Source organism: Schistocerca serialis, chromosome 5 (genome assembly GCF_023864345.2).
Source record: "Schistocerca serialis cubense isolate TAMUIC-IGC-003099 chromosome 5, iqSchSeri2.2, whole genome shotgun sequence".
NCBI classification, from domain to species: Eukaryota; Metazoa; Arthropoda; class Insecta; order Orthoptera; family Acrididae; genus Schistocerca; species Schistocerca serialis.
In genome coordinates this window covers 479,300,921-479,318,014 of record NC_064642.1, presented here as the reverse complement: position 1 = coordinate 479,318,014, position 17,094 = coordinate 479,300,921, and the positions used below count along the sequence as shown (strand labels likewise).

Genomic DNA, 17,094 nt, shown 5'->3' with positions numbered 1-17,094 from the left:
AGCATTTGAGTCCCACAGTGCTCAGAGCCATTTGAACCACAAACGCATACACGTCCTGCTCCCGTTTCAGTGTGAGAGATAGTAGTGACATCGGGGTCCTATTTAATCTCGTGTATGTATCCAGAAATGCAGAATACTTTCAGCGTCTGCCAGAAACACTCCTTGTTAGAAAAATGGAGGTATCGCCTCTTGTGATTTTCGATTATGCCATCGGGATTTACTGACGTGTGCAGCGAATCCTAGAGCCCATTGACCGTATTCGACGCTTGGTGTGTCGAGTTGTAGTGTACCCAATGTAATTCCGGTGTTCTGTGACGTCCGAAGAGCAGAAACAGGCAGATGTGGCTTCTGTATGCCACAGCGGGCAGATAATTCTCAATGATATGATAGTTCACCTTTTGTAATCATGAATTGATTGTTGGCAGTAATCAACGGCGACCTCTACCATCAACTCATTGTAGTTCTTGGAAAATGATACTGGTGATCGCGCTTTTCTTCGAATGCAGATACTTCCCTTTGCCTTAATTCATTCACGTGGGGTCGTTTGAAGATCCGAGTACTTGTATGACATAATAGGAGGAGACTCTCTTTCGTCGGTCAACGATATCTGGTATTTGACCACCGCACGAAGACCCTTATGGAGAACAGAGGAATAGATATCTCTGGCACTAAAGAGCATCTGAAAGAGTTAAAAACAAATGAGTCACCATGTTCAGATGGACTTCCACACCTTTTCTACAGAGTGTACTCTTCAGTGCTCGACCTTTAATTAGCTTCATTTATCGCAAACCCTTTGTCTAGCGGAAAGTCCCAAGGGTCTGGAAAAGAAAGCGCAGGTGACTTCCGTATACAAGAAGGGTCAAAGAGATAACTCAGATTACAGACCATGATCATTAATGTCAGTTTACTGCAGAATTCTTGAGCATGTTCTATGCTGGAATAGAGTAAACGTCATTGAGAATCAAAAGCTTCTACCCACAAACCAATACTGACGTACAGAGACTCAAACGAACTCCAGCGCGACGAAGGGCAACAAGCATATTCCTTTTTCGCAAAATGCTTCACACGATACTACACTGCAGACTTAGCGAAGGTCCCAGCATACATAACAGTTTCTCAGATATGTCAGTGACAGAATATTACTGATGTGTTGTTTGTCACAAATACGTCATTAAATGTCAAGACATAACGTCGCAAAGCGTCGCGAAATGGAAAAAGCAGGTGACGCCGAACGTAAGGAAGGCGAGTGGTTGGAGACTTCTATTAAAGTGTGGTTCGTCTACGAAGGAGGCCACGTACAGAACACTTGTGTGACATGTTCTTGATTACTGGTAGATTGACTGGGGTACCCGCCAGGTCGGATTAAAGGAAGACATCGAAGCTATTCAGTGGCGGACGGCTATATTTGTTACCCGTGGCTTTGAGGAACACGCGAGTATTACAGAAATGCCCAGTGAACTCAAATGGGAATCCCAGTGGGGAAAAGACATTCTTTTCTAGTAACACTATTCAGAAAATTTGGTAAACAAGCATTTGCGACAAAGCTGCAAACGATTCTATGGCCACCAACATACATATCGTGTAAGGACCGAGAAGGCAAAATAAGAAACTATAGACAGTCGTTTCTCCTTCGCTCCATTTATAAGTGGAACAAGAAAGAGAGTGACTAGCAGTGATAACATGCACTGTACGATGGCATGTGGATTACGTACGTAGAACAAAATTGTTAAGGCTTTTGCTTCCACTTGTTGACAAACTGCCCATTGCTTGGTCTCGCGTTCTTTCGCCGACGTTTTAGTTTTTTTTTTGTGTGTGTGTTTCGCCAATACGAATGATTGGTATTGTCAAAGCTTCAATCTTCATTGCGAGTAGTGGACTGGAGTCGAGCTCGCGGCCATAGATTATATGTAGTTGTCACGCCAATGTCAGAGAGGTTTTCCGCAGTCATTGGAAATGCAAATGAGCGTATGGCATTGTTGAACGGGAGGCCCCATTCGGGGAAGTTCGGCTACCGAGTACAAGTCTTATTTCAGCCGACGCCACATTGGGCGATTTGTGTGCTGGTGATGAGGATGAAATGTTGATGAGGACAATACAACATCCAATCCACGAGTAGAGAGAAATCTCTAATCCGGCCGGGAATCGAACCCAGGCCCGCTTGCATGGGAGGCGAGCACGTTACGAATCAGCTGAGCAGGCGAACTCCGCAGCTATTACTGCTGTGGCTCTCCCCTTGCTACCTGCAACGGTCCTTTACTATAGCACGGGAATTCAGGATCCGTTACCTTGAGGCTTTCTTTTTGCTTGTTGTAGCTGTTGACATGTTTGCAGATTTCTATGGCTTCTCTTAACAAGCGGTCGTGGGAATTTTGTTATCAGGTCGATCTCACACAACACGTGCTCCGCCATGGCCTACATCTCCACCTGTCCCAACGTGCGATGCCTCTTATTTTCGGTAATATCGGCGTTGATTCATCGTCCAGACATTCCAAAATAGACTTTCCCACATGTCCGTGGTATTCTGTATATTCCTGACTTTGCATGTGGGTGTCTTTCATATTTTTCCAATTTGAGACAATCTTTCGTCTTCGTCGTCAGTTTATAAATAGTCTTTATGCCGTGTTTGTACTACATAGGGGCGCATCACCCTGGGGATGTATTGCAGAAATACCGTAATCGATATTTCTTCTTCCGGTGTGTATGTAGTTGTGCAAGAAATACACTGATGTCTCACTTAACACACTTCCTCTGTCATGTATAATGTCAATAGGATCTGCTCACACCTCAGCCACGTTGTAAGAGGTCCATGACTGAGGAATTTATCGTTAGCGCACTCGAGCAGATGTAACTTCGATGGACTGCTCACGCGCTGCCTGCGATATGTGTGCTACAATAGAATCGCAGACCAGAGAGCAGTGTTACGGAATTTAACTGTTGGGAGGTTACACTTGGCGACCAGTGTAACCTCCCAACAGTTGAATTCCGTAACCTCCCAATAAATGGTGACTAACCTCTCAATGAAATTGTGGCTCGTATGTAACCTTTCAATAATTAACTGACTGTGAATCTAAACTGGTAAATCTGGACGTCAGCAATGCTGCGTCATGGCCCTGGAAAGTCATTCTGAATAAACTGAAAATTCTTACCTTAATTATGTCGCCGGATAACGCGTATATATCCGCTCCTGTAAGAAATTATTTTGGCACAGCCCAGTGCAATGCTGCCCACTAGGTTTTGTTATTGTATAAAATAAAGAAAACAACTGATTTTTCCTTACAATAATCGGGATGACCATGGATAGGAGAAATTAGTAAAATCTTGAAATTCAGATGAATGATTGCCAAATGTTATCTTAATAGGAAAGATTATTATTAAAAGATTTTTAAAAACATTTACATAGGAAATAATGTAACAATAGTACAAAATCAGGTGTTACAAATTACGTATGCGCGTGGCTATAAATAATAATAATTTTTGCTTCCATCGTTCTCCACGACCGGCCTCGACTACTGCTCCCTAAGAGCGACCTGACCCAACCGTCCGACTGCGAGCTATTACCACTACTGCTGCCGGCACTGCTCTCTGGTCAGCGATTCTCTTGTAGCTTACATATCGCAGGAAGCGCGTGAGCAATCCATCGAAGTTACATCTGCTCGAGTGCGCTAACAATAAATTCCTTACTTATGGACCTCTTACAACGTGACACGACAATTCTTGCCTCCCACAATCCATAATTCTGTTCCTCACCACGGTATGTTTTATTGGTGCCACGTCCCTTGGTAAGTTTAGATTGTGTGTAACCTGTGTAAGATGGGACGCAAGTACAGAGAGCCGTCTTCTTCTGTTTCAGGACAGGAGCCACCACCGGACAGTGAGGGTGCAGGCAACGGTCGCAGGGCTGGTGAGCAGCGGGCAGCCGAGCGAAGGGGTGAGTTGCTTACCGAGTCCCCTCTTGCCCCGGCCCCTACTGTAGCCCGGAGCGTTGTGTATTTAGCTGACGCTCTCGTAGACACCGGGTACAATAATGACTCACTGTCTACTTCATGTGGCGGGATTATTCATCGACGCTGTTTTCCTCTCCTAGTTGTCTACTGTCCGCACAATATAACTATGTCAGTGGATGCTGGTAACATAAGTACGCGATCGCCGCCTAGTTTACTGTATGCTACGAGCTGAAACGCACCGTAGGGAAAACAGGACCTGCTCTCTTCTCACAGGGCAGGCAACTCACTGAAATTAAGATTGCATTCATAGTACCTACTATAATGCTACGGCTTGTTGTATTGTTTAGTGAGCAATGTTGGCAACCGATGGAAAAGATCCGCACGGGCCGTTAGTCATATGACTTAATACCGATTCCTTCGCCCCCGGAGAAGGTCCAAGTTATGCTGTGCGTAATACACTGAATTATTTTCTTATTATCGTGGAAGGTTAAAAGTTTCGACCTGGTGCAGAATAGGCTTTGGAACCAATTGTAATGAATGGTAGCACTCGGTAAATGTGGATCAATTTAAGACAATACCTACGAGAGGTGCTCAATAAGTTCTACAACACTTTTTTCCCGACCAGTTTGCGTTGAAAACACGCTGAATTTGTTGTGGGACATAGTGGAATACTTCCGCCTCAGCCCCTATAGTTTCATTAAGTTGCAATAGGCGGCAATGCTACACGTAGCCTTCAAAATGGCGTCTGCAAAGGAGGTGCGTTCCAAATAGAGAGCTGTCACTGAGTTTCTTTTGGCGGGAAACCACAGCATTGCAGAAGGTCTACAGTGACCTGGCAGTGAAAAAAAGCACAATGAGTCATTGGGCGAGGCTTCTGACTTCATCACAACAAAGTAGCGCAAACCTGTCCTATCTGCTGCCGGCCGGCCGACCGCACACAGCATTGACACCAGCAGTGTTGGAACGTGCGGACACTCTCATTCGAGCCGTCCAGTGTGGCCGAGCGGTTCTAGGCGCTACAGTATGGAACCGCGCGACCACTACGGTCCCAGGTTCGAATCCTGCCTCGGGAATGGATGTGTGTGATGTCCTTAGGTTAGTTAGGTTTAAGTTGTTACAAGTTCTAGGGGACTGATGACCTCAGCAGTTAAGTCCCATAGTGCTCAGAGCCATTTGAACCATTTTGAACTCTCATTCGAGGTGATCGACGGATCACAGGCAAACACCTCGCTGCACAACTGAATGTCTCTGGTGATAGTGCTGACACACGCTCCACCAGTTGTGGCATGCCCGCTGGACTCCTTGCCACCAAACAGAAGTCCATAAAGAGCAACGAAGGACCATATGCGCAGAGATGCTTGCGTATTACGTGGCTGGTCGTGACAACATTTTGTCGAACATCGTCACAGGAGATGTAACATGCGGTTATCAGTTCAGAGCAGAAACACAACGGCAATCTGTGGAGTCGTGCCACACCACCTCTCCTCCGAAGAAAATGTTTAGAGCGGCACCCTCAGTCAGTAAAGTCATGGAGACGGCCTTCTGAGACTCTGAAGAGGTTATTCTGTTTAATGTCCTCTCTCATAGTGCAACGATCAACTGAAGCGTATTGTTCTATCCTCACAAATCTGGTGATACGATTTCAGAGTGTTCGTCGCTACAAAAATACAAGCCAACTTCTCCTGCATGACAACGCAAGTCCTCACACAAGTCTGCGCACCCGAGAGGAACTCACAAAACTTTATTTGAGTGTTCTTCCTCATCCATCGTACACCCCAGATCTCGCACCTTGCAACTTCCATCTGTCTGGCGCAATGAAGGAAGCATTCCGCGAGAAGCAGCACGCGGATGATGGGGAGGTTATTGATGTAGCATGACGTGGGTCCAACACCGACCAGCAGAGTAGTAGGATGCAGGTATGCAGGCCCTCACAGCAACGTGGCGTTATGTTGAAAAACAGGATTTTGTAGCCAAATAGTGGGGAATAATATGGTATATTGCAATTCTGAATAAAAATAACCTGCTTTAAAAAAAGTGTTGCATTATTTGGACAATGAAATAAACGCTAACTCTACATTAGAACCCCTCTACTGTACCCATCTACTCTCTTTTCGACAGCATTTTTACTACGAGAATGTACACTTTGAAGTCATAGCTTCATCATTAGAGGGCAGTTCTCATGTTATGACTTCCCTGAGGAGTCATCATGTAGGAAACTGTTGTAACAAGGAAGAACGTGTGGGAATTACTTCGTCATGACGTCATACGCAAAAATGTCGACCTGAGTCGCAGATTCGGGTTTCTGTCGGGTAGACATCGTAATGAAGGTCTTTACTTGACAACGGCAGTCCTGACGATGAAGTTGTGACTTCAAAATGTACATCGGCGCAGTAACAACGCTACTGGAAAGAGAGTAGATGGGTTCTATTACTGAGTTTATATTTATTTCATTGGCTCGGTTTTGCCACGACTAGGCGCTCTGGTTACCATGAAATTACTGCTATATAACTCCACAAGTGACATGCTCAAGATGTTCGTCAGTAATCTTGTAATCAGATACTGTAGATCTGTAGCGGATTGATTTCAACTCCTTCTCTGTCCCAGGCCGAATCGCTGAACCCTCCATGGTAATGAGAAAAGATACAGCACTAGATTAAAGTCATAGAGATAGGCTTAGTCTCAGATAAGGGTGTGGATTTGTTCTGGTTTCAGTCCCTCTAGGAGGGCCTCAGTCCCATTCAGCCTTTTGTTAAATCAGTACCGGTGATCTTTCCTGTTGGTGAAAAATGTACAGGGCGATAGGTTGACCTACCAACTCCTCGTAGTGCGATGGCGAAGGAAAACTGCACTCGACCTGCAGCTAGGCCAGTAACATGGGCATGGTCCTGCTTCATAGACTTTTTTTCTTTTTTAACAGCAACAAGTAATATATAATAGGATGGTCACATAAAATCGGAGCTAGTACGGAAAGATATGTGTTCGATTTTCCCACACGCTCATCGACATGTAGATGTAGATAGATGCAGATGTAGATTTAGATACAGATGTAGATTTTTGGAGGCGTTCACGAAAATGCAGTGCATCTGTAAAGGAATTTGCATACAATAAGCTAATAGGATCTATTGACATGATATGACAACAGACATCGCGTTTAGAGACTGTAACAGGTCGGTGTAAGCCATACGACGGGGTAAAAACTGTTTGGGAAATGTTTGGAGAAATTATATGGAATCCTTAGAAGAAAGAAGACGCAGCTATCAAGAAACCCTATTGCGCAAATTTAGAAAACGTGTTATGGGAGAAGCTGTGCGACTGTCATGTTGTCACTGTCTTGTATCCGGAATAGTCACCATGTGTATATTGGCTTGGGTATTACGCACCCGCAACACCAAACACCACAAGCACAAGTTTCTTACTCCATTTCTCGCTACTTGCAAAATATTTTTCCTACAGAAAAACTTAATACGTCTAAATTTTGCACTGAGATACGTTTTCTCTACGTTTTAGAGTTATTCAAGAAAAACGTACAAAAGTGGCCTTTTCCTTGTATAACTCGAAAACGTATCGAAGTACAAGATGTAACTAAATTACATTTCCTACAAAAAGGCTCTCTTCATTTTTTCTGTAGGACTAATAGATTGTGCGTAGCGGGCGAGAGAATATGGAAATCTCACACGTGATGTTTGAAGACGTTGTGGGTTGCATAAGGCCCACAGGTACAGGCATCTGAATCAACCTGTAAACAGGGTGAATCCGAACTGTAGCGAAAAACTTCCAGAGGAGGTACCAACCAAAACTAGAAATAAGTCTAATGCACATGGGCGTTGTAATTCATACCTTAACAACTACGAGCGCCACTTGTTTCAGAGTAGCGAAGTGAAGAAGTGCTCATAGCTCTTAAGGTATGCGCTTTAGAACTCATGTACACTAGCAGTTTTTCAGATTTTGTTCCATACTACCATCTTTGGAGGTTTGTCAGAAGAGTTTGGTTTCACGTTATATTTCTACTTATACTTGAGGACAGTGTACTGATCAACATTGCATCAGTATTTACTTCATTTGCAGTCTAATAATTATAGCTATTATGGGTAGTATGTGTTTACATTGAGTAGTACCTCGAAGTGGGCGTGCCACAAACAGATCATTAATGTCTATTTCCCCCTGGTCGGCAGGTCAGGTATTAAAGTGTGGAAAAGTGGATGAAAATGGGCAGACTATGCTGACAGGCGTAATCCATTTCGTGGCGTAGAATACATCAAGTAGTAAATCATTTAATGTTTTTCGGGAAGACTGTTAGACTCAGAGAAAAGCTAACACGCTGAAATGGGTAAGTATTAAGGTAAAACAATCACAATAATTGTACCTATATCCCAACACATCACATATGTATATATTTTATCTCCAGCGACGAAGAAATCGGTGACTGAAATTAAATGGGATCGACACTTGTGTAAAATATGGTATTCAGTAATCGGCAATTAATCATCAGTTATTCCTTACTCACGACAGCCGGACGGAGTATTTTACAACTTCATTATTCTCACGCAAATATGCCAATAGGGACGGGAAGTGAAACGTAAGGGTCCCCAACAGAGAATACTTGGAAGAGATTGCATTAATTGCGGCATTACCATCAGCTCACGCCATGGATGCACTATACAAGCTCTACATTTTACACGAAGAATTAACTACCAGAAAGGTTTCCTTTAAATTACATGTAGTTATTTAGTTTATAGAAGTTCGTCCTCCCAATAACACCTGGAGGTTTTCATGTGTTGATATTTATTTTTGTCCAAGCACTTCTGCAGACGATCTTTTGGTTTACAGACCTAACAGAAAAGTCGTCCACATGTTTATTAGAGAGTGACACGAACTTTGCGAACCGTTTCTGTAAATTTTCGAATGTGTATAAACTAAAATTTTTTGTCATAAAGAGGTGTTATAGCTTCCATGAACTGAGGTGCTTATCCTCTCATTTTAAAGACATGTGTTCTAGTAGTGTCCAGTTCAAACGTCACCGGCTATTATAAAAGTCTTTAGCGCTTAGTGTTTTCCACGTTTTAATACTCTTTTCTTGGTAATTCTTTTCAGTGTTTAGGTATATGGTCCTTCCATCTCCATAAAAGTTTTTATTCGAAAATTAAATTTTATTTGATAGCTGTTAGTATTCAAACTAAACTTCTCGTTGTGCAACGGGAAATGATAAATCTTTGCAGTACACGTAAAGGTGAAACTGAAACTCATTTCTATCATTATTGGGTGAAGTTGTCACCATAATTATGAGGTCGAGCTACGACAGGAGTCGCTTGGCCGAAGGAACAGAAGGGAACTGTAGCAAATGGAAGTCAATTCACACGTATCGTTACTCTGCAGACTTGTTTTGTATTCTGATGTGCTGGCATTACAAACACTCCTAGTGCGTCAAATGATAGACAATCAGCTAATTATCTTAATTCTGGGTTTTGAAAGCTGTCGATCAAGATAAAAAGGAATAATAATAAAAGAAAATGTACCATCACAGCACGCGGCGTTAAAACATTTGGACGAAGAGTCTGGAATGGTAAAGCAGAATATTACTTCTCCAAGTACGTCAATTTATTCGTTTTGCGTGTAACTGGGGAACCGAAAATGAATCGTCCACGCAGAAAGAGACTACGAAGTCTCTAAACGCATGAAAAAGAATACTTGATGATGGAAATTCCGAAGAGTACTGAAGGAAATTACACTGACTTTGTCTGAGAATACTTTAAAGGGTCGCAACAGAAGACAAAAGAAATACAGAATGAGGAGGAGAATGGAAACTACAAACTGTAAAAGTGGTGTTCGTAAATATACAGACCACTTTAATACGCACAACAGTATCCTGATGCGGAATGTTACTTGATTGTTACGAATAATTTTTGAAATCAGAAGAGCGTATAGTCAAGGAAAAAGCACGAAAAACAATGAAGTGAGGAGGGTTGGTCTGTAGAATGGAGTGGTGACGATATCAATAATAGAAGAAGCAAATTTGGATAGTGGTTCGCTGAGCAAATACTCGGGAGAAGATAGTAGCTATACAAATAGTAATTCTCTACAAGGGATGTTGAAGACAGATTTTCTCTAACAAAATGTACAGCAAATTAGTCTCATATTTCATGCAGTTCGACAGATAAAGGTATCACACTTGCACTGATTTCTGAAATACAATTCTGAAACAATACTTCAAAACCGGAAGAGATGTTTCACTAGTTGCAGCAATACTGGACACTCACTACTTCGATTCCTTAATAACAGGAAGCGCATGAAGAAAAATTTCGAAATGTTCAGTACACTGTAACAGAAAGATAACAAAAAAAAAAAACACTTATAAGATTCTAAAAAAAAAAAAAAAAAAAAAAAAACCATTCGAGACTTTATGAACTATTCTCCTTGCGCTACCGAAGTGTTCGAAACTCCATTTGCCGTTTCCAGTTTGAGGAAAATAGTTTTAATGCTACGCTCTAGCAAAAGTAGTAATGCAGAGAAGTTAATAAACATTTCCAGAAGGCTTCAGAAAATCGTCATTTTTTGCCCGTCATAGTAATTCTTCCACACCTTTATTATTCCTTTTTGACGTTGTATGCTTTCATCGTGTTCTTCAGTAGGAGATAGTTCAGTTATTCACATGTGTAGCCTGGTGCCTCTCTACTGTTCACCGGCCCGCATGTTGCCATGGTAGTTTCGAGTACGGTGCAAACGTTTTGCTGGGAGGCCCTTACACGTCCTCCATACAGTCCCGGATTCTCTCCATGCAATTTCCAATTTTTGAGCCCTGCAGACATTAGTGGCCATCGATTTATTCCGGACGTAGCGGTGCACGCCTGGGTAGAGTCATAGATCTGTAAGCAATCGCAAACATTTTTCTATGAAGACACTGACCGTCTTGTCTCACGATGGGATATATGTATTAACAGTTACGACCATTACTTTTGAAATAATAAACAGTATACTCACTTCTCTTCATCTCTCTCGTTTTGTTTTTACTGCCTCTTATATATTGAAAATTAAGTGGGCTGATAATATACGAATTTGGGAAAATCTGGGAGGAACCGAATATGTATAAAACAGTGACAAGAGAAACGTACAGCATGAAAGGACGTGTTTTAGGAACTAATAACCTGCGCGGCACGTAAAGAAGTCGTAGAGGGTAAAAGCTGTAGTAGAAGACAGAGGCTAGATTACATCCAACAAATAACGGAGGACGTTAGCTGCAAATGCTTATTTGATATGCCACATCAAACCAGTTAGAAGCTCAAGGACAAATGCATAGGGCGTCCCCACCCAACCCCCACCGCCACGAAAAAAAATATACAGACAAGGTTAAGAGACATGTTCCTTACATCAAAACGAGAAAAAAAGTTCGGTAAATATGGGCTCTAAAATGCACACTTTCAGAGCTATGAGCACTTGTTCATCTTCGGTACTGTGTAAAAGACCTGTTCTATTGTAGGACTTTCCTTTCCATATTTTGGGAACAGCTAGCACACACCAAAACCAAGATAAACGTGTCCAGTAAACATGCAGTCTCAATTACATACCTTAAGAGATATGAGCAGTTCATCTTTGCTAGTGCGAAACACATTTCTTCTCCTGAACAAGTGCTCATAGCTCTTAATGTATGCATTTTAGAGCCCATGATTACTAGAAATCTTTTTCTTGTATTCGTTAATACTACCTCCTCCCTAGACATGGAAAACAAGAGTAAAAGAGATCTGTTTCACAGTATAGAAGACGACCAAGTGCTCATGGCTCTCATGGCATGCCTTCAACAGCGGTTGTTTACTATTTTTTTTTTTTTTTTTGTCATCAGTCTACTGACAGGTTTGATGCGGCCCGCCACGGATTCCTTTCCTGTGCTAACCTCTTCATCTCAGAGTAGCACTTGCAACTTACGTCCTCAATTATTTGCTTGACGTATTCCAATCTCTGTCTTCCTCTACAGTTTTTGCCCTCTACAGCTACCTCTAGTACCATGGAAGTCCTTAACTCATGTCTTAGCAGATGTCCTATCATCCTGTCGCTTCTCCTTATCAATGTTTTCCACATATTCCTTTCCTCTCCGATTCTGCGTAGACCCTCCTCATTCCTTACCTTATCAGTCCACCTAACTTTCAACATTCGTCTATAGCACCACATCTCTAATGCTTCGATTCTCTTCTGTTCCGGTTTTCCCACAGTCTATGTTTCACTACCATACAATGCTGTACTCCAGACGTACATCCTCAGAAATTTCTTCCTCAAATTAAGGTCGGTATGAGCTTAACAGCTCATGCAGCTTCGATGCATGAGCTGTTAAGCTGATTGTGCGATGATTCTCGCACTCGTCAGCTCTTGCCGTCTTCGGAATTGTGTGGATGATGCTTTTTCGAAAGTCAGATGGTATGTCGCCAGACTCATATATTCTACGCACCAACGTGAATAGTCGTTTTGTTGCCACTTCCCCCAATGATTTTAGAAATTCTGATGGATTGTTATCTATCCCTTCTGCCTTATTTGACCGTAAGTCCTCCAAAGCTCTTTTAAATTCCGATTCTAATACTGGATCCCCTATCTCTTCTAAATCGACTCCTGTTTCTTCTTCTATCACATCAGACAAATCTTCACCCTCATAGAGGCCTTCAATGTATTCTTTCCACCTATCTGCTCTCTCCTCTGCATTTAACAGTGGAATTCCCGTTGCACTCTTTATGTTACCACCGTTGCTTTTAATGTCACCAAAGGTTGTTTTGACTTTCCTGTATGCTGAATCTGTCCTTCCGACAATCATATCCTTTTCGGTGTCTTCACATTTTTTCTGCAGCCATTTCGTCTTAGCTTCCCTGCACTTCCTATTTACACTCCTGGAAATTGAAATAAGAACACCGTGAATTCATTGTCCCAGGAAGGGGAAACTTTATTGACACATTCCTGGGGTCAGATACATCACATGATCACACTGACAGAACCACAGGCACATAGACACAGGCAACAGAGCATGCACAATGTCGGCACTAGTACAGTGTATATCCACCTTCCGCAGCAATGCAGGCTGCTATTCTCCCATGGAGACGATCGTAGAGATGCTGGATGTAGTCCTGTGGAACGGCTTGCCATGCCATATCCACCTGGCGCCTCAGTTGGACCAGCGTTCGTGCTGGACGTGCAGACCGCGTGAGACGACGCTTCATCCAGTCCCAAACATGCTCAATGGGGGACAGATCCGGAGATCTTGCTGGCCAGGGTAGTTGAATTACACCTTCTAGAGCACGTTGGGTGGCACGGGATACATGCGGACGTGCATTGTCCTGTTGGAACAGCACGTTCCCTTGCCGGTCTAGGAATGGTAGAACGATGGGTTCGATGACGGTTTGGATGTACCGTGCACTATTCAGTGTCCCCTCGACGATCACCAGTGGTGTACGGCCAGTGTAGGAGATCGCTCCCCACACCATGGTGCCGGGTGTTGGCCCTGTGTGCCTCGGTCGTATGCAGTCCTGATTGTGGCGCTCACCTGCACGGCGCCAAACACGCATACGACCATCATTGGCACCAAGGCAGAAGCGACTCTCATCGCTGAAGACGACACGTCTCCGTTCGTCCCTCCATTCACGCCTGTCGCGACACCACTGGAGGCGGGCTGCACGATGTTGGGGCGTGAGCGGAAGACGGCCTAAAGGTGTGCGGGACCATAGCCCAGCTTCATGGAGACGGTTGCGAATGGTCCTCGCCGATACCCCAGGAGCAACAGTGTCCCTAATTTGCTGGGAAGTGGCGGTGCGGTCCCCTACGGCACTGCGTAGGATCCTACGGTCTTGGCGTGCATCCGTGCGTCGCTGCGGTCCGGTCCCAGGTCGACGGGCACGTGCACCTTCCGCCGACCACTGGCAACAACATCGATGTACTGTGGAGACCTCACGCCCCACGTGTTGAGCAATTCGGCGGTACGTCCACCCGGCCTCCCGCATGCCCACTATACGCCCTCGCTCAAAGTCCGTCAACTGCACATACGGTTCACGTCCACGCTGTCGCGGCATGCTACCAGTGTTAAAGACTGCGATGGAGCTCCGTATGCCACGGCAAACTGGCTGACACTGACGGCGGCGGTGCACAAATGCTGCGCAGCTAGCGCCATTCGACGGCCAACACCGCGGTTCCTGGTGTGTCCGCTGTGCCGTGCGTGTGATCATTGCTTGTACAGCCCTCTCGCAGTGTCCGGAACAAGTATGGTGGGTCTGACACACCAGTGTCAATGTGTTCTTTTTTCCATTTCCAGGAGTGTATTTCATTCCTCAGCGAGTTGTATTTCTGTATTCTTGATTTTCCCGGAACATGTTTGTACTTCCTCCTTTCATCAATCAACTGAAGTATTTCTTCTGTTACCCATGGTTTCTTCGCAGCTACCTTCTTCGTACCTATGTTTTCCTTCCCAACTTCTGTGATGGCCCTTTTTAGAGATGTTCATTCCTCTTCAACTGTACTGCCTACTGCGCTATTCCTTATTGCTGTATCTATAGCGTTAGACAATGTCAAACGTATCTCGTCATTCCTTAGTACTTCCGTATCCCACTTCTTTGCGTATTGATTCTTCCTGATTAATGTCTTGAACTTCAGCCTACTCTTCATCACTACTATATTGTGATCTGAGTCTATATCTGCTCCTGGGTACGCCTTACAATCCAGTATCTGATTTCGGAATCTCTGTCTGACCATGATGTAAACTACTTGAAATCTTCCGTATCTCCCGGCCCTTGTTTACTAGAGATTTTATTTCTTGTTTTGGTGTAACGAACCCGTCCCTAGAGCTTGTCGGTATTTTTGGAGGCACCCTGTAAATAGCGCTCAGCACAGTCCTTGAGGCTGCTGCTTTCTGACTAAAGTCATGTGATGGCGACATGCACATATGCAGATGGCGATAGTATCGCGCACACAAGGTATAAAGTGGCAGTGCAATGGCGGAGCTGTCATTGTACTTGGGTGATTCATGTGAAATGTTTTTCGACGTAATAATGGCCGCGCGACGGGAATTCACAGACTTTGAACGTTGAATGGTAGATGGAGCTTTACGCATGGGACATTCCATTTCGGAAATCGATAGGGAACTCAGTATTCCGAGATCCACAGTGTCAATAGTGTACCGTGAACACAAAATTTCAGACATTACCTCTCACCACGGACAACGTAGTTGCCGACGGCCTTCACTTAACGACCGAGAGCAGCGACGTTTCCGTAGAGTTGTCAGTGCTAACACTGCATGAAATAAACGCAGATATCGGCGTACGACGAACTCATCTATTAGGGCAGTGTGGTGAAATACGGCGTTAATGGGCTACGGCAGCAGACGACCAATGCGGGCGCCTTTCGCTAACAACACGATATGTCTAATGTTCGTCTCGGGATCGTTACCATTCCGGGTGGGGCCTAGACGACTTGAAAACGGTGGCCTGGTCACGTGAGTGCCGATTCCACATGGTAAGAGCTGATGACAGTGTTCTAGGTTGGCACCGACCCCAAGGAACCATGGTGCCAAGTTATCAACAAGGCACCGTATTAGCTGTTGGTGGCTCCATAAAGGTGTAGGCTGTGTTTACATGAAATGGATGGGGTCCTCTGGTTCAAATGAATCTTTCACTGCTTATGAAAATGCCTGTGTTCGGTTACCTGGAGATCATGTCTAGCCATTCAAGGACTTCGTATTCCCAAAAACACTGTAATTTTTATAGTGACAATGTGTCATGTCACTGGCCCACAACTTAACGCGATTGATTTTTGGATTATTCTGGACAATTCGAACGAATGATTATGGGGCTCACATCGCCCGACATGAATCCCATCGAAGATTTACAGAACATAACCTAGAGGTCAGTTCGTACCAAAAATCCTGCACGGGCAACATTTTCGCAGTTATGGATGGCTATAGACGCGGCCTGGCTCAGTAGTTCTGCAAGGGACTTCCAACGACTTGTTGAGTCCATGTCACGTCGAACTGTTGCACTGCTAGGGCTAAAAGGAGGTCCGACACGATACTAGTAGGTATCCCATATTTTTGTCACCTCAGTGTATATACAGGGTGATTTTTTTCCACCATGTAGAAACGATAGGGATTGAACGATGAGAGGATACGGAACCAAAGCGATCTAATGTCCGGAAATGTACGGATTTTATGCTAAGGACCATTTATTCGATCATACTTCGTTACAGAGACTGTGGTTTAATACGCGCTGTTCCATGCAGCCACAGTTACAGTACGCATGGTTTCAACAACCACAGTATTCAATATTTGCAAAAGTGTTTCGCCGTTTGTCTGAGACAGTGTTATTTCAGGAAGCAGGATATCGTGAAGGACGTACCTGAATTGTTCACAAACCAGACTTGGAGAAAAAGTGACTAACACAGTGGAAGGCGACTGCCCTGTCAGTACCAGGCAGTTGGCCAGCCAAAAGAGGATAAGCCAGACGACCGTGTGGAACATTCTCAATGACAATTGTTACTACCCTTATCACTTACAGCGTATGCAGGGCTTACTAGCGACATACTTTCAACAATGGGAGCAGTTTTGTCATTGGTTTCTTCACCAGGCAACCACGATTGCTGGATTTGTGTCATCCATCACAGATGAGGCCACCTTTACGTGGAGATTGATATCTTCAGCTTTCATAACCGTCATCCGTGGTATAGTATGCAGGACCTCCATGGTATGGTGACAGACAATCATCAGCATCGGTGCAGCTGGAATGCGTGGGCCGGGATAATTGGCGACCGCACTTAGAATCAATCTTCCTCCCACATCACCTGACAGGCCGGAACTATCGGATTTTCTTGCGGGTGACTTTCCCTCCCCTGCTGGGAAAAGTGCCATTGATGATTCGGAGGGTTATGTGGCTGCTACACGATGATACTCCAGCTCACTTCGCCGTTAACGACTGGACACATCTCAATGGTGTCTTCCCTGGTTAATGGATCGGACGAGGAGGTTCAGTTGCATGGCCTGGTCGTTTACCGGGTAGCAACCTGTGCGATTTCTGATTACGGGGCCATCTCAAAAGCATAGTGTACGCAGAGCCAATTCCAGGTGTGGAGGCACTGCCTTTGACACTGTTTGGTTGCAAAATGGCCGATGTAAACGTGTAGGACAGAACATACTACGGCGCTT

General features: G+C 44.3%; 1 protein-coding gene across 1 annotated transcript in view; it reads left to right on the top strand.

The window, feature by feature from the left end:
• The window catches only part of LOC126481086 (lachesin-like), a 539,555-nt gene that overhangs the window by 506,427 nt on the left and 16,034 nt on the right, over positions 1 to 17,094 (top strand). Inside the window, exon 8 of the mRNA XM_050104587.1 lies at positions 3,851 to 3,928. Coding sequence (XP_049960544.1) covers positions 3,851 to 3,928 — 78 coding nt within the window. The remainder of the gene's footprint in view (positions 1 to 3,850; positions 3,929 to 17,094) is intronic.